The 18,326-nt window shown below is 40.3% G+C and overlaps 2 protein-coding genes across 2 annotated transcripts in view; both read left to right on the plus strand.

Annotated features, from left to right (window-relative positions):
- The first annotated feature begins 1,745 nt into the window (after positions 1–1,745).
- dpm2 (dolichyl-phosphate mannosyltransferase subunit 2, regulatory) lies at positions 1,746–7,773 on the plus strand. Its single transcript, XM_082541629.1, has 4 exons — positions 1,746–1,865; positions 4,356–4,445; positions 6,420–6,522; positions 6,605–7,773. Exons 1-4 carry the CDS (start codon positions 1,863–1,865, stop codon positions 6,658–6,660), a joined length of 252 nt encoding a protein of 83 aa, XP_082397755.1. The 5' UTR covers positions 1,746–1,862; the 3' UTR covers positions 6,661–7,773.
- A 4,579-nt stretch (positions 7,774–12,352) lies between these two features.
- The window catches only part of pip5kl1 (phosphatidylinositol-4-phosphate 5-kinase-like 1), a 65,908-nt gene continuing 59,934 nt past the window's right edge, over positions 12,353–18,326 (plus strand). The window contains exons 1-2 of the mRNA XM_082541654.1: positions 12,353–12,409; positions 16,684–16,792. The gene's annotated coding sequence lies outside the window, so the exon portion shown is untranslated. The remainder of the gene's footprint in view (positions 12,410–16,683; positions 16,793–18,326) is intronic.

The following is an 18,326-nucleotide window of genomic DNA, read 5'->3' on the forward strand; positions in this document are numbered from 1 at the left end:
GGCGTTTTGCATGATTGTCCACCAGTCTCTGATGCTAACCTGCTAAAATCTTTCATCCACTTTTCAAAAAAAAAAAAAGGAAAAATTATCTTTACTTAGATCTGTGCTTTGAATAAGGCCTTATTATCCAGGGTGCCACAAACTCACCGTACATATCAACCCTGCAGCCGGGGAGCTGTGGACCTGATTGGAGCTGATTGGACCTTCTTGATTTGCACTTGGACTCTCTTTTCTCACCTACTGACCTCCTTTTTTGCCATTCACTAGGTAGGTTTAGGCCCTGAGAATTGTTTGGTTTAGGCATGACAGCACCAAAGGACACCTTGTGCATACCTGAAACACGCAAGCAGCAATGCCAAAACGCTGTTATCTGATGCTCCAGGAATGAAAGGAATCTGGTTCTCATTCCTTTCTTTTTTTGAGTCCTCCTTTGGTGGATTTGTCGTACTAAGGATCATTGGTACTGTTGAAAAGTCCAGTTCTAATTCAACTTTGAACTTTCAGATGGATGGCCTCACATTATCCTGTGTCACTGTTTACAGAATTCACAGAGTGGTTCTTCCTCTTAAAAGCTGTCTTTGCTCTGCAATAAAACATGTCAACTGTTACTGTGATGATCCATCAGGACATCAAAGGCCTGGTCTTGACTTCTAGATTTACTGTCAAACTCCAGATATGGAACAAGAAGGGGGAAAAAATCATCTTATAAAAAGCATCTCGAAGAAAATCAGGGGCACTTCAACTTAATGAAATATGTAAATGACCTGAAACCAAACAGCTTGAATTTTCTGAAGGACAATGAGAATTTCATTTGCCCCTTACTATTTTCCACTTCAGTGCAGGTATAAAATGATTATCTAATTATTCTGCTTTTATTCACATTAAAATAAAGCAAAAAATGATTTTTATAATGTCTGTCAACAGTATTTTATGGTTTGTGGGGTGATTATAAAATATTTTTTACGATTCTGAATACAATGTGTCAACGTCAATTTTTTCCATTTGTTTTGTTTTTGTGTTTATTTGCCTCAAACATGCGTGTGATGCTGTGAGCTATGAAGCTGCAGTAGCAGGTAAACCACGAAGGGGCTTTACAAGGACATGGTCAAGATCATCCAACAAAAAATATTTTTCATGCTGGGAAAAAGACAAAAGAGAATTGAAGAACCTTGGGTTGACAGGAAGCAGCTGAATTTAACCTGGACAAGATCAACATAAGTCAAACAGTTGCCTACAATACCACCTTGGATACTCCCTGATCCAGTAGTATGTTTCACACTATTAAACAAAAAGAATAAGGATAGGGGTTTTATCCTTATTCTTTATTATTTGCATACAGTGCAAGAATATATTACTCAGCATTGCAGTTCTGTCAGAATCTACACAGATCGGTTATATCTCGACTTAGATTCGGACACACTGGTTTGAATAGCACCTTGCTTTTATTAATAGGGAAACACTGCACAGGGGAGTGTGACTGCAGTAGAGAACATGTTTTATTGGATTGTTAGAAATTTGATGCTGAAAGAAGACAACTGATGAAAAAGCTTGACGATATAAAAGTGAAACTGGACTTGTTTGATTTATTTCGCAAGAACTGTAAAAGTGAAAGTTATCAAGCCATATTTTGGTCTTTAAGGAAGACTCATTTGTTTCGGAGAATTTGAATGTTTTTATTTTGGGGGGTCATTTCGGTCCACACTCCATACCAGTTGGTGACGGTAGTGCGGTACTGCTGTAAGAAGAACCACGAGAGGGCATCAGAGACCATTAGATGAATTGTATCAACCGGATTACTGAACAGGAAGAAGAGCACCAGGATACGTCAGCAAATAACAACATTACCTGTGTGTGGGTGAGAAATGGTAAGAAAGCTGCTGTGATTACTTTTAAACAGCTGATAAACGAGCAGAGACAAATTAATACTTTAATGAAATTTTATCAGTTTAAGCGTAATTAGCTTCAGAGCTAATCTTTGCTGTGACATTTGTTTCTTTTAGCTTCATGCTAGCAGTCAGCTTCATGGTTGGGGATTATAAGTTAACCGACCTGGTAACATTTTTCAGCGCCGAATTTACTGGCAGTGTTTTTTAATTCGTATGTTGCATGTTTATGAAGTTAGGAGATCAAATATCTTTGATAATTATCAAATTGACTAAAACGGTGAAGGTTTGAATGAAGTTTGGTGCGGCTGCGCAGTGCCGTTGCAGCTTAAAGGGGATTCCCAAGATTGTCTCCTTTTAATGCATCTTATTGTGGAAATGGGGGAACACCTGGTGGCTGCAGATGCTTCTGTTGGTTTAGTTGTCAGAGTCGCCGTGCTGCGGTGCAGGCAGCGTTGTAGCTCGAGCTGTTAGTTTAATTGGCAGGTGCTGATGGAGTTAGTGTGATGATGCAAAATGCATACACGCGTCAATATTATCCTAAGACAACAATTAAGTTATTTAAATTTAAACAAATAAATAAACCATGAAGTCTTCCGTCTGGTCTCCTAGCTCTGTCTTTCTTTCTAAATACCCTCGAGTTTACCTGCGTAGACCCTGTTTAGCGCCTGCTGATTCAGGAAACATGCCCCCGTTATCTGGTGAAAGTCACAGTTTAACGTGGGCAATACAACGTGACGTCATCACAATATTGTGCACAAAATAAGTAAATGTAGTTTGTTTTTTCAGCGCAGAGCTGCTGGAACTTCTTCCCCCTCAGAGTGACCGATCTGGATGACAGATGACAAACAGGATTTAAACGGATGGAGCGATGGACCACTTTATAAGCAAACCTGTTGCTTTAATAAGAATTTGGGCTGTTTGGATATGGAATAAATAGAATTAATGACCCACACTGTTTGGATTAGTACCCGTGTACGTCAGTAATATAGCTGCTACTGATCTGCTGAAACGATTAAAAATCATTGTGGCGGAATTAAGGCTCGGCGGGACCACATATCGCACTTATGAGCCGTTTATTTAGATCACACCACAACGCACACCAACCCCTGAGTCCCCGTGTTTTAACTCGGCGGGCGTGATTAAGGATGCAGTGCAGGTGCGTCCGCCCTCCCTGCACGGCACCGCAGACCACGCCCCACCACAGTCATCCTCTCAAGATGCGAGTATCTTCAGAAAACTCACCGAACTCACAGCTGAATTATAAAGCACTTAGCAGCTTATCAGTCAGGTTAGAAACAGGACGTAGGTTTAAGTGTGTGTTTTTGATCTGGTGCTCAGCATCCATCGGTCCTCCTTTAAATCACGTTTGTCATCTTTAACCCAGATTAGTCACTCAGAGGGGAAAGTGGAGGTCAGCTGAGCTGATCGGTGGTGTCCTGAGAAAATGTCAGCTGTTATTTATGTTAAAGAAAGACAGGGGTAGGAGACCAGGCAGAAGACTTTGTGATTTATTTATTTTTTTATCCAAACAATTTATTTGTTGTCTGAAGATAATTTTGATGTGTGTATGCATTTGCACAAGCTGCAGATGGAGACTTCCCCCCCCCCCCCAAGGTCTTTAATCTTGTCAAGCTGCAGATACACTGACAGACAGAGGATCCAACATCTGGAACACGGAGAGTAGAACATGTAAACAAATCTAACCAGTTAACCTGGAGCACTGGGGTTAGTTGCAGGTATAGTTGCAATGGTGAATTTAGATGAGTTGGTTTAGAGGTTGATTTAGTTGCAGATGAATGATGAAGTTGAAGTTGCTGTAGTGTCAGTGGTTGTTTTAGCTGCATAGGTTGTCATGTTTAGTTGCAATTGACCTTGTAGATGGAGCCGTTGTTTTCGTGACCTCGTACTGGAGATCTTTTGATTCGAGATCTATTGAATCAACGTCTTGTTGAGTTTTCATTTATTTGTTGATTGTTGCTCGTTATTTTGACTACATGACTTCCTTTGAAATGCGGGTTTATAAAAGTGCCTGTAAATAAAGATAACTATTTATATTGATCCAAATTTTTTTTTTAGTAAAAGTTTACCTGCAATTTTTGTTGTTATTTACTCTTGTTGCTGTTTGACATTTATTTAAAAAAGGTAGAATCACAGTTTATTGGTCAGGATGTGATGTAAAGTCTTAATGAGTATTTTTAAATTTGGCCAAAACTGACAATTACAAAGCTAATGTTTGCCAGGGGAGGATGGTGCCATGAAGTGTGCTCAATATCCAAGTAACAACAAGGAGGATCTCCTTTCCAGTTGCTTTATGGGAAATTTAGTGTCTCACCTCTGACGACAACCTGACGTCTGGCTTTAAACTTTTAACCACATTCACATTAGTCTGCATAAAGCTTCAAACGACCACCAGTGCCATGCTTAACACCGACGTCCTCGTGCTCAGTTTTTCTGTGGATATGTTTTCAGGCTACTGGAGTGGATCAAGCGGCTGGCATGAGTCTTGTTGTCTTCAGCCTCGTGCTGTTCACGTACTACTCTGTCTGGGTCATCATCCTGGTAAGTTCTCTTCAGTTCACTGAAATCACATCAGTCACATGGACATACAGGGAGTGCAGAATTATTAGGCAAATGAGTATTTTGTCCACATCATCCTCTTCATGCATGTTGTCTTACTCCAAGCTGTATAGGCTCGAAAGCCTACTACCAATTAAGCATATTAGGTGATGTGCATCTCTGTAATGAGAAGGGGTGTGGTCTAATGACATCAACACCCTATATCAGGTGTGCATAATTATTAGGCAACGTCCTTTCCTTTGGCAAAATGGGTCAAAAGAAGGACTTGACAGGCTCAGAAATAGTGAGATATCTTGCAGAGGGATGCAGCAGTCTCAAAATTGCAAAGCTTCTGAAGCGTGATCATCGAACAATCAAGCGTTTCATTCAAAATAGTCAACAGGGTCGCAAGAAGCGTGTGGAAAAACCAAGGCGCAAAATAACTGCCCATGAACTGAGAAAAGTCAAGCGTGCAGCTGCCAAGATGCCACTTGCCACCAGTTTGGCCATATTTCAGAGCTGCAACATCACTGGAGTGCTCAAAAACACAAAGTGTGCAATACTCAGAGACATGCAGGACAATGCTCCATCACACGCGTCCAAGTACTCCACAGCGTGGCTGGCAAGAAAGGGTATAAAAGAAGAAAAACTAATGACATGGCCACCTTGTTCACCTGATCTGAACCCCATTGAGAACCTGTGGTCCATCATCAAATGTGAGATTTACAAGGAGGGAAAACAGTACACCTCTCTGAACAGTGTCTGGGAGGCTGTGGTTGCTGCTGCACGCAATGTTGATGGTGAACAGATCAAAACACTGACAGAATCCATGGATGGCAGGCTTTTGAGTGTCCTTGCAAAGGAAGGTGGCTATATTGGTCGCTGATTTGTTTTTGTTTTGTTTTTGAATGTCAGAAATGTATATTTGTGGATGTGGAGATGTTATATTGGTTTCACTGGTAAAAATAAAAATTGAAATGGGTATATATTTGTTTTTTGTTAAGTTGCCTAATAATTATGCACAGTAATAGTCACCTGCACACACAGATATCCCCCTAAAATAGCTAAAACTAAAAACAAACTAAAAACTACTTCCAAAAACATTCAGCTTTGATATTAATGAGTTTTTTGGGTTCATTGAGAACATGGTTGTTGTTCAATAATAAAATGATTCCTCAAAAATACAACTTGCCTAATAATTCTGCACTCCCTGTATGGAAGCTGGTGTTTTTGGGGGGAGTTAAATTGTTGTTTTAACTGTGATTGATGTTAACTAGCCTGTGGCACAACAAAGCAAATTACCGAGCTGGCGCTACATAAACTACACCGGCACATGCTACAAGTCAAGCACCCAGCTCATGTAACTGATTATGTCACCCCAGTCTTTTTTTATTTATTAGAGACTTCCGTGTATTCTTTGAATTAATTTAGTCCAGGTTCCAGCCAAAAGCTTTTAATTGGTGAGTTCGTTGGTTTGTGCATTGTGGAAGCTGTGAGATACAGTCTGTTAGAACAATCTCATTGTAGAGTTTATGTAATGTCCTGACTTTGCCATGTTCCTCTCACCATCCTTTTCTTTGTTTAACATGGCTCCAGCCCAGATGTAGTATAAAGGTCACCAGAGGAAACAGGAGAGACTGAAAAAGAACTTCGAATAACAAGCACATTAAACTAAAGTACACCAGTCTGTTGCCTTTGATAGCATTGTGACTCACTTCCATCCTATTCCACCTTCCCCTTTTTTGATTTGCTTTTTCCATTCACATAAAAAAAAAAATACTGAACTAGATCTCCGTCTTGAGGGAATGGAGGAAAAAAAATCCTGTCCAGAAACTAACCAGTAGCTTTGTATCTGCCTTTTAGTGCACCATTCCTCGTGTTGCTTTTTGTAGTCTAGGTGTGGAACTGCGTCATGTGACTCGTGGACAGTAATTTTGACACCACACATTAATATGGTTGTTTTGGTCGTTTTTCCAGCCTTTCGTGGACAGCGATCACTTCCTGCACAAGTATTTTCTTCCTCGGGAGTACTCAGTCATTCTGCCTGGAATCGCAGCAGTAATACTGCTCATCTGTATAGGTCAGTCCACCATGAGAACTGCAGGCCAAGTTATCTGCTTATCTAATTCAATGAACACTAATGCCTGTTATCCTCTCTGCAGGAGCCTTCACCGTTGTCATCATGTGGAAGAATCGCAAGCCAAAAAAAGCAGACTAATGTTGTAAAACATCAGCTTCTTGCACCTTACAACTAAAATCCAGCCCTATTTTGTAATAAATACTCCTCATCATCACTTTTACAAGTATTTTTGTTCAGAGGAAAGTTTGCCGGTCTTAATTCTGCATTTTAAGAAATCAGCTTTGGTGGCCCCAAGTGGCATCATTGAATGCACTTCTCTTAAGACCATTTGGAAGTTTCTCGACATTTTTAAGGTATTGCTGCGTGGACAAATGAGACAAGAAATTATGTTTGGAGGGAAAAAGGCACCAAAACCGCATCATGACTGTGAAGCAAGTTGGAGGGTGGAGCCACCTTGAGGTCCTGGACACCTTTACACTCAGTGAGAGATCAATGATTATAAAACGTTACAAAGACATTTTCAAGTGAACATCAAAGCAGGAGTTCATGAGCAAAAGCTTTTGAGAGGTGGGGTGATGCAACCCAGCAATAACGCAAAGACGCCAATGAATAAAGTCCAGGGATGTTGTGGTAGGACCTGAAAGGGGCTGTTTGATAGGAGGAATTGTTCAGAAATCCTCTTCATCATTGTGCAAGTCTCGTACGAAGTTACAGGAAATGCCAAAGTCCTTATAGAAGCAATTCTGACCCCTCAGCAGCTCCCCCGAAACACCTTCGAGCACTTACTTGGGCAAAAATTGAAATAAAGTTTAAAAAGACGACCCTCTAATCTGTTCATTTGTATTTCTGTGCACAGTTTTCCATTGTTTGTCGTCATGTTCCTGAACACAGTTTTTCATCTGTCTACTAGTATATGTATTTGTACATACAAAATTATTATTTTCACTTAAAAGTTGGAAAAGTCTGCATGTGGAGGCTGGAGCAGTAGGTGGTGGAGCTGCTCACACACACTCAAGTTTGAGTCCCACATGTCACAGATTTTACAATGAATTTTAAATATTTGAATGATTTAAATGCATTAATTATCATTTGAAACCACTTGGTTTCAGTTAGAAAAAAGGTCACCGCGTCCATTTCTTTGAGGTTAATTTACATTTGCCACGAGACCGTGCTGCTCTGTCGTAATGAGAAACGTGATGGAGGATGTTGCTAAACAAGCAGTTATTGTGTTTAATAAAAATGTGAACAACACAGCTGTTTTTTTTTTTTCTGTTGTGTGATCAGTTTTGTCAGGTTGTGTTTGTTTACAATTCTGGCTCAGATTGAAATCAAGGCACATTTTATGCAGAAATCCTGATAATCTCACAGACTGCTTAGAAAGTATGGACGTAGCCAGCAGGACCCCCTGGTGTGTTAAGCTCCGCCCTGAAACCTCATGCTGAATGTTTTCACATGTCAGATATATCAGATGTAACGGGACACACGCCTTCCAAAAAGTTCAGCTTTTGTTTCGTCAGTCTAAAGATTATTTGCCCAGAAGTCTTGGGGATCAACAAGATGCTTTTTGGCAAACTTGAGATGAGCCTTTGTGATCTTTTTGGTCAGCAGTGATTTTCTTGAACCCAGTTTTGCATTGTTGAATCATGAACTCTGATCTTACTGAGACACGTGAAGCCTGCAGTTCTTTAATGTTGTTTTAAGTTCTTTAGTGACCTTCTGGATGGGTTGTTGATGTGCTCAGTCGGTTAGTCATTTCTGGGAAGCTTCCCCTATTCCCAGGAATGTCTTTGTAACCCTTTACAGACTGATAGATGTCAGTTGCCTTGTTTCCCATTTGATTCTTCTAGCCTGCTTCACTTTGTCACACAGGATCTATTTACATGATTTCTTGATTCAGCAGGTCTGCGAGTAACCAGGCCTGAGTGTGTTCAGTAAAACTGAACTCGACTTTCCAAAAAATGTGATTAATAACAGTTAATTCATGATTCAACAAGAGGAGCACTTACTTTTTCACAGAGAACCACGTAGGTTTGGATACATCTTCTTGGTTAATCAATGAAATCATCATTTAAAAACTGCATGTTCTATTTACTTGTATAATATTAAAATTTGGATAATGACCTGAAACATGTATGTGTGACAAATATGCAAAACACTAGGAAATCAGGAAAGGGACTAAACACTTTCTCCCACTACTGTAGTTGGAGGGTCAAAAGCACACTTCCTTAAAACTTCCTTGCAACTGCAAAGGAAGTTTTTTGTTTTTTTTTTGCTGAAGGCAGCATTGCGGTTTGGATTGGGTCGAAGCAGCGTGGTGAAAATTCCCAAGCTGATGCTACCTACGTGCCGCTCTTATCCATCAGCACCACATCTTACAGGTTTAAGACCTGCTGGTTCAACAATATGTAACCGCCATGCTTTTGCTACCATTCATTTGTTTTGCTCTTCCCACTATCTTTTTCTTTGTTTACTTCCTGTGTTGCTGTACAGTTTTACCCGTGCTGACGTGTCATTAGGGATCCATCACCTTTATTTAAAGGTGATGGATACATTTACAACAATACATTTGGTAAATTGCGCAAACCAAACACAGTGGGCACTGTTTCATAATCATTTTAAACATCTTACAAACAGAGTCAAGACTCTTTGGAGCTGATTTCAAACTTAAGACTTGATTTTTATCTTTTATTGTGTTGCACTCCTCTCTTCCCCAAATCACATTAACTCTACTGGAAAAGATAACATGGTTTTAACCCAACGAGTATAAAAGTCACCAGAGGAAACAGGAAGGACTACATATCAGCGTATTTAAATCGAAATACCAGCTTGCTGTGTTTGTTAGTGTTGTGATTCACTCCATCCTGTTCCACTGAACATTGTTTTAATGTCCTTTTCCCATTAACATGAAAAAATACTGAAGACTTCTCTCATGAAAGGATGTTTAAAAAATTTCTTTTTAGAATCTGAGAAATTTTTAGCCTTAGAGGAAATTCAGATGTATCCGCTCGTTTGTTCTGCAGTCCTCGTGTTATTTTTGTAGTATTAGGCATCACACGTGAAATCCTGAGTCATAGGAAATCAACTCTTCTAACACCACATACAAAGTTGCTTATTTTGGTCCTTTGATAGCCTTTTATTTCCTCCCTTGGAATTTGCTCATCCACATGTGGCAGAGCACAAACAAATACACATTTTGATATAAGACCAGACTGCCAGAATTTCAGGATATGTTATAGTTTGGTCAGATTGTGTTTGCAGATAACTGATTTCGATTAAAGATTTTTTGACGATGCAGAAATCCTGACAAAACAGACTGTTTAGAAAGAATGGGCCTAACCACCTTGACCCACCTGTGTGTGAAGAGCGGTCCTGAAGCCTCATGCTGAAATATCTGGCCATTTCACTTGACTGAGGTACTAAAAGAATTTGCATCTTAACAGACCCGCTAATGGTCTTTCCAGAAATCTGGTCATCTTTCACTTTTCAGAAAGAATGCAAGTTTATGAGACTTCGGGTTGAGCTGTCACACCTGGGGGCGGCCTCAGTAACTGAAAACTGAATCCAAGGCCAAAGTCCAAAATCTGAAGTTCCTTTGATATCAGAAGTGAGTCAGGCTCCACAGACTCCAATGTTGAAATAAACTTTAATCATTCTCTGACTCATTCATCTGGACGGCAGAATTAGGAATGTCTGCAACACCTCATCTACTATCGAGACATTAAACTGGGTTTTTTCACTGTGTGTGATGTTTTTGAATCTTTGTGGTGTTTTTAAAGGATTTTCCAAATAATATGATGGTGTTTGTGACACAGACCAGAAGAAGTTTGTGCTTCAGTACTGATGAGTGAAATTATTAGTTTGATTAGTTTAGCCCTTCTTGGCTGATTTGTTTCAGCGCTCAGACGGTTTATGAATGCAGCTTTAGCGGTCCCCAACCTCTTTTGCAACACGGACCGGTTTATGTCCGACAATATTTTCACGGACTGGCCTTTAAGGTGTTGCGGAGAAATACAACAAAATAAAACCAGTACCGGTACAAAAAAAGAAGATTTATTCATAACGCACGGGAAAAGACCAAGGGAAACCGAGTTAATGATAAAAACGATAAAAAAATAAAAATAAAAACGCTAAAAACCCTGAAAACCTTGAATTTCACACCAGAGCCTCAACTCTCATGGCCCGGTACCGGTGGTCCATGGCCCGGGGGTTGCGGATCGCTGGTCTATACCATATGTATACATGGATATAACTATCCACATGAGGCAACTTCTGGCTTCAGAAAACCGTACAAATGGCGAAGGTTCGTAGCATAAACCTATTCGCCGGAACGTTCAACACAATTCTACTACACAGCAAAAGCAAGACACAAGTCACCAAAGTTCTTTGTGTTTCTCATCCATGAGGGAGAGAACCAGACTAGCGCCGTTCCTTCGCTTGACCTCGGTCGCTCTCGTCCGCTCCCTTGTAACACTGCTCTTTTATTGAGGTTACATGAATATGCATAGGCTCATTAACATAGTTACACATGTAAACAAAGAGTACCGTCTGCGTACATGTGTGTGGGGGGGTCCGAAAAAAAACTTCCCTAAACCTGCTGGTCTGGAAGTCCAGCAGTTCATCTAAACAAAAGGCACGTAGACTAAAACAGATATAGATGTGTTTGCCTTACCATATATCAGCAAGAGAAGATACGACCTCTCTCATGTCATGACCCTAGGGTGTGAGTGTGTATGCCAGAACGTTCTGGAATGCACACAAAGTCTTTGCAGACTACTAAGGATCAGACCCCTATTCGATTATAAACTCTAAGCATATATGAGTAAATATTTCTAAGCATAAATGACAATCAACCATATAAACCTGACAGATGGTCTCACATTTGACTCTAGAATAATCTATGGTCGACTCAGTGACTGTGAGGTGCCAAGGTGTTTGGTTTTCGCCAAATGTAGCTGCTGAGTTAAAACACAGACAAATAAATGAAACCTCAGTTTTGATCACCCCTAGAAAATCAGCTCTGTAGTTCTGGAAGGAGGAAGGGAAAGAAGCTCTTTAGGTAAAGTCAGATCAGCTGTGTGGTTACAAAAGAGTGTCACACAATCCTTGGAGAAGAGAAGGTCATGGTTCAGCTCATGGCATGCCAAAACATAAAAACATACATCTACATGTCTGCTAGTCCTCATTGACCTTCTGAACCATTAGAGATCCAATTTAATGGATCTTTCTTTAAAGGTGATCAACTTAACTAATAAACTACTGCAATATATGTGTCTGGGAATAAAAAGGCCAGACAGAGGAAAGAGATCTCTTGTCCATCCTTTCATGTTTACAGGCTATTTTCAAATTTGTGTACGAGCTGCATAAACAATCCTAAAGCTGACTAGGCTTTCCATTGGAAACCCTTCTACACAAGCCAGACCTGTTCCCTACTTTTCAAATTTCGCTGTCATGAACTTTAACCTTTGACATGTTAGAGGTGTACCCTTATGAAAGTGCTCACACCTGCTTATAATTGAGTAACCAACACATTTGATTATCAGCACTTGGCTCCTGCTTATTTCCTTTGGAAGCAGTAAGGGTGAGTAAGGTAATGCATCAGTTCTTTATCTGTTTTTGTTATCTTTCGTAGCTGTGATGCACGTCGATGATTCAGATTTTTTATAAATATAGCCGTGACATAGAGAATACAATTTTCAGGGGAAAAAAATTCCAAACATTTTAATTTGTGTGTTTGATTTTGTAGTTTCATTGTGCTCTTATCAGTCTGACATATGATTCAGCCCATGGCTTTCCCCTCCTTTCCCTTTTTCTTGGTTATGCTTTTTTATACAGAAGCTGACAAGGAAAATGATTCACAAACTTTTCAAGACACCACTGGAAAAGGCCAGTAAGTTAAAAAATTAGTAAATTTAGTAAATTGTTTTAAATTCATGCCAGCATTTCACCTGCGTCCTGCTGACATGCTTAGGACTTATGCACAGGAAATAGAGCAGATTTACAACAGTATAAAAGAAACACTTTTTTTTCTCCCACTTATTCACAGCTCAGGTGTGGAATTTCCACTGTGCTACATTTATCCAAAACATTTCTAAAATATAAGTTTTGGTTGACAATTTTAAAAAAAAAGTGCATTTCACAACAAATTAAGTTATGTGGGATTATTCTGAAGTGGTTCAGGCTTTACAGGGTTAAGCTGGGATTTAGGCTCCAGTTACATCAGGTTTACATCTTTCTTTTTCCAAGACACAGCCAAAAAGTTTACAACATAACAGGTTACTGCAGGCACATCACACCACAAACATAACTAAACTAAACTTCCTACCAAAACATGATTTGGCATCTTGACATCCATCAGGAAAACTAAAAAGTCACAACCTGTACTCTCCTTCAAGATAGCATCTCAACCTGAAGGGTGTCACCTCAGTTAGAGATCCAGCTTTTAAACACCATGTAATATAGGCCCTGTGCATGATACAGCTGTGATGGTTATGCAAATAATAAGTAAGGAGTGTAAGTGAGAAAGATTGAACTGGCCCAGGAGCCAACATGACCCGGATTCCGGTGCTCCGGCTTGATGAGATTTCATCATACAAATTCCCTAAGCCATGATTATTCATTATTAGAAAGGATGAGGTCGGAAAAAATAATGACAACAATCGTGAAAATGTTTCTTAAGATGTGATTTTGGAGAACTTATCTCCTCTGGAAAGTCATCCTAAAGTCGAGGACAGAAGCACAGTTCTTTACAATAAAGCTTGAACCCAGCAAAGGGTTGAAAGTTTTAAAGTTAGTTCTAAAATGTAAAAGGAGTCACGGGAGAGAAACCAAGATTGTAGGATGTGAACATTTTTAACCAGTTGGACTCTCAGATTATATCAGATAGGACGAGAGTTGCAGTAATGGTGCCTGTAGATGAAATGAAAGCAGGACTGCATGGCCTTGTCCCACTGCTCAGCATCCTGCTGCTGGATCAATGTGAACACTGTCAGAATGAGTAAACACACAGAGAAAAGTAACCACAGTTATGTAAGCACTTATATCTGTCCTTGCAGGGACAAAGATCAACGAGCTCACCACACAGGGCTCAGGTGGTAGAGCAGATCAGCTACAGATTGGAAGGTTGGTGGTTCAATACTTGGCTTCCCCAGTCTGCATGCCACATATCCTTGGGCAAGATTCTAACCCCATGTTGCCCTCCGATGCATTCATCGGAGTGTGAATGTGTTTGAATGTTGGTTAGTTTGCACTTGAGTTTAGAAGCGCTTGTATGAGTGTGTGTGAGTGGGTGAATGAGGCATGTTGTATACAGCGCTTTGAGTACTCCGGGAGAGTAGAAAAGCGCTATAGAAGAATCAGTGCATTACACTCAGACATCTGAATGTGAGTGCACAGTAATCTCAGCACGTTCCATTTGTTTGGCAGTTCTGAAGGCTCGTCCTTTAAAACTAACATCACAGGCTTATTGTGTTGTGATTGGCTGCGCTTTGAGAGTCACCACCATTGCTAAGCAGTCATTACATTCATGCACATTACTTGCATGCTGTGTGGTCAAATGTTTCCTGCTGTTGGGGTATTTCTATTTGCTGTGATCGGTGTCAGGGTTGTTATTTTAAAAATGAATTCTTACACAGAACAATTTTCTGAAAAGTCATGCACCACGTTACTTAATTACACCTAGGAGAAAGACATTTTTTATACTCCTCCTACACAACTTTCAAATTACTCTGTAAAATGACCTGAAACTGATAATCACCATTTAATATAAACCTGAAGCTACAGCCCTACATAGCAACACAAATATCTGTCCTAATGCCTCATTAGGACAGGGGCACATAAGATCATCCTCTTAATATTTAGGTATAAACACAAAGCCGACAGCACAAAGCAAACATGAAAACTGATGAGCCTGATTGATGAGACTGAAGTTCAGGGCGTGGCTGCTGGGCTGGGTGTTAAAGTTTTTCATGCCCAAACTGTATGAATTGGTACTTAAAATTCAGCTGAGGGAGCACAGTGGCTGTTCTGGGCAGGCCCGGACCCTGGAGTCAGTCCATAAAGCTGGCGCTGGATTGATGAGGTTTGCCGACAGCAGAAGAAGTAGACTTCTGATTTTAAGATGTTTGACTGAATAAGTGTCCTCTGTGTAACAGTGAAAGGACATGCTGCAAGCTCGGACTAACTCCCCATAATTTACAGTGTAGAGCGCTAAGCTGGCTACTACTGGTGATCTGCCTGTAGGCTGAAACCAGGTTGTGGTTACTGCTGGGAACTGTCGTCTATGACTCATGACATGTAACAATGAATTGTGGCCGGTGGTTTTATCAGATCTGACAGATGTGTTAAGTGTCAGCTTACTCCACACACAAGCACATTTCCTGTGGGTAGATTTCCTTGGAGCTTGTATCATTGCTTGGCTTTTGTTAGAAAAGGATTTTTCACTTCAGTAAATCGTTCAATTCCAGTGATTAATATAACCTTCTATTTGGTCTAGACATCATAATGTGGCTTCATTATGTTCCACCACTGTTAGCAGTTGGCACCACGGTGGCACAGTGGTTAGCACCGTTGCCTCACTGCAAGTTTGGCTTCACTACCTGGTCAGGGTCTTTCTGTGTGGAGTTTACATGTTCTCCCCGTGCCTGGGTGGGTTCTCTCTGGGTACTCCGCCTTCCTCTCACAGACATGCAGTTAGTGGAGTTTGACTAACTGGTGTTTCTAAATTGCTGTGGGTGTGAGTGTGAATGGTTGTCTTTCTCTCTGTGTTAGCCCTGCGTCAGGCTGGTGACCTGTCCAGGGTGTACCCTGCCTCTCGCCCAAAGGTAGCAGGGGTACCCTGATAAGCATAAATGGAAGAGAATGGATGGACTGTTATCAGTGTTGGAGTTGTTAAACAAATAAAGGGATGATAAAGGACTTTAATATCACCATCCATTCCCATTTTATTATGGTGAATCCATATAAATGGCCCATCCTGTACAATGAGATTCAGAGGAACTGCTACCAGGTTCAGAGATGTAGAAAAAAGGGGGATAAGGTCATGTACACCTTTCTTAAGAATAAAGCAATGCACACGAACTGAAATCAGCCATACAAAACTGAGTATGGAAACCAGATATTCAGGGATTTATTGTTTAAAAAAAAACTTTGGCAAGGGATGACAGCACAACCAGCACTGATACAGACATGAAAGAACAACAGCTCCTTTATACTCATGGGGATAATCTTTGTTTGATCAGTTGTCAGGCGTTTTCTTTTCACAGTCATGTAGGCATTTGCCTGATAATGAAGAAAGTCCATCATGCCTTCAGCAAATAGTTTGCTTTTCTTTCATCTCAAGAAAGTTACACTAACATACCAACAGTACAGAGAGGAGAAATGAGATGAAACACAATTTTCCCTCCTTTTGATTTGAATTAATTCCTCATAGCATAAAATCTAAAACCATCAGTGCTTGCACACCTGGGGGTTTAAGCACCCTAAACTGGAAAGTGAAATGACCTTCCAGATGGTCACAAACTATACAGAGATTTAAATGTTTACACAAGTTACTTTTTTTTGCTTCATCTTTACAATTATGATAGGGAGGTATCCAGTCAGGTGCATGTCAGGTTGTTCATGCATGAGGCTGTTTGGTGTGAGACAGATTCATCAGGCCTCACAGATGCCTCATACATGACGCACAGTGTGACTAATGAAGTTTCCCATATTCTCAAAAATCTGTCAAACTGCTTAAACACTGAACTTTTTTTGTGATTACATTTGGATCGGCTTTTGTAAACAAACCATCAGCTGAAGTATTGTTAGCTATAAATGTAGAACATGTATCACCAAACATTGTGCACACACCTCCTTTCCCACCTAAGAACATAATAGAGAAAGAGTTAAAACGCTTCTCCTTGAATCACTCAGACAAGCTTTTTCTGTATCTGTGATGTTTGTCATGTGGATGTTTTGTCAAAAGGTCGAGTTGGCCGGAGCAAAGAGGCAGACCCAAAAGCTGACTCATCAGAAAGAACATTTCACAAGAAAAGCAAGTTGTTGTTTTTTTTTGTTTTGTTTTTTTATCTTTTCACAGGAGACTTGACCGCAGGGGCTGGAGGGCAAACTAGGGTCACTGGTGAGGAGTTCACTGAAAAATGTTTTCCTTACTTTGTTCTGCAGAGTTGAGAGGCAGGTGAGAGGGAAAGATCCAGGTAAGATATGCAGATAGAAGAGGATCCAAGGGAGGAATTCTTTCAACAGATGTTTCCAGAAGCAGAGGGTCAGGCAGGTGAGTGACCGGGGAAATCCCGAGCTTTGAGAGCAAGCGGGCGGGTGAGATGTTGAGCAGCCACTGATGTTGCAGGGATGTTCAGTAGGACGTTGAGCCAAGAAGTTATGGAAGCGTACAAGTATTGGTCCTTAGGCATGGAGACTGCAGGAAAGGGAGACAAAATATTAACAATTGGAAAAACAAATGTGAGTTCAGACAGGGAGGTGGATTTACCAGAAAGAGTAGCAGACGACCTGGCGATATGGGCCGGTACAGCTTCAAGCCATACCGGCCCATATCCTCCTTCACAGCATGAATCTTCTCTAAGGTCTTCCTCTTCTCCTCATGCCATGCAGCTCTATTGTCATCATCCAACTCTCCCCCCTCTGTACATGTGCAAACATTCTCAAGCTTGAGTCTTTAACTTTGCCTTTAAACCTGAGCTGTCCTTCTGCTGCACTCATTTCTAATCTTGTCTATTCTGCTCACTCCCAATGAAAATATTAAATAGGGGGTGAAATATCTTCATTTCATTTGTACTAAGCTCGTATTTAGTATGTAGCTGTGTGGTTCACCATCTGCTTCTGTGGGAGGAGTGAAGCACCACAGTGTGGTGGCTTAACAAATGAGCAGGCACATTTGTACTTTTGGATTTGGAGTGACACAGAATGTGGTACCTAAAGAGTTAAATCTGAGGAGCCCACAAAGATACCTGAAGCTATAACAGCTCTTGCTAGCTTGAATGATGAACATTGGCGTTTGTCATTCCCCACCATCCTGCAACAACACTGTCCGAGTGAATGATTTGTCAGGATTTTGTTTCCAGTCCACTGATTGCATGTGTAGTTTATCATGTGTTGTCAGTCTCCTCCCAGGTGTCATGAATAACGACGCTTCTCCCGCAGGATAGTTGGGTATCAACAGACAGCAAAATGACATCAAAAACTTTGAATTTGTTTCTTTGTAATTCAGAATGGATTTAATCACTGCGACTCTTTTTGGAGAGAGATTTACCGTCTAACGTGATTACAAATTCATGACAATGTTTTTCAAACATGAAGTGTAGTTTTGATCTTCTTTTGCTGTTGGTTCAGTGAATTTTGGTCAGAGAGTGATGAAACCTGGTTGTAGAAATAGTTTTTTGAGCTTTAACCTGAGACTCTGGCGTGTCTGGCAAAATGCATTTATATTTAAAAATAGATTCAGGATTTAGTGAATTGATATCGCCTTGTTCAAACTAAAATTGTTTTGAATCTGGAAATTGATTTTTTAAACCCAAAGCTTGCAGTTTGTTTTTATTCCCGTCATCGCTCTTTATACAAGAAAGTTACACTCACATACTAAAAGTACAGAAGATTCTTTGTAACACAAGTAAGTGTAACATAACTGCAACTCTAATGTGTGCGATGTGATTGTTACTGTTTCAATGAAAAATGTAATGTGATTACAGTTACACACAGTATATGGCTGTTAATACAAGTACCCACACAGCGAGCCTGAATATTCACCAGATGATTGCATTAAAAAAAAAAAGAATAAAGGTCTCAAACAG

Source organism: Aulonocara stuartgranti (genome assembly GCF_965226115.1).
Source record: "Aulonocara stuartgranti genome assembly, chromosome: 7".
Lineage (NCBI taxonomy): Eukaryota > Metazoa > Chordata > Actinopteri > Cichliformes > Cichlidae > Aulonocara > Aulonocara stuartgranti.

Bases quoted from the DNA above. Each gene is read 5' to 3' on its own strand.
- dpm2 (XM_082541629.1), top strand. The intron at 4,446-6,419 runs GTAAGTTCTCTT...TCGTTTTTCCAG, and splicing joins CTGTCTGGGTCATCATCCTG to CCTTTCGTGGACAGCGATCA. The intron at 6,523-6,604 runs GTCAGTCCACCA...TCCTCTCTGCAG, and splicing joins AATACTGCTCATCTGTATAG to GAGCCTTCACCGTTGTCATC.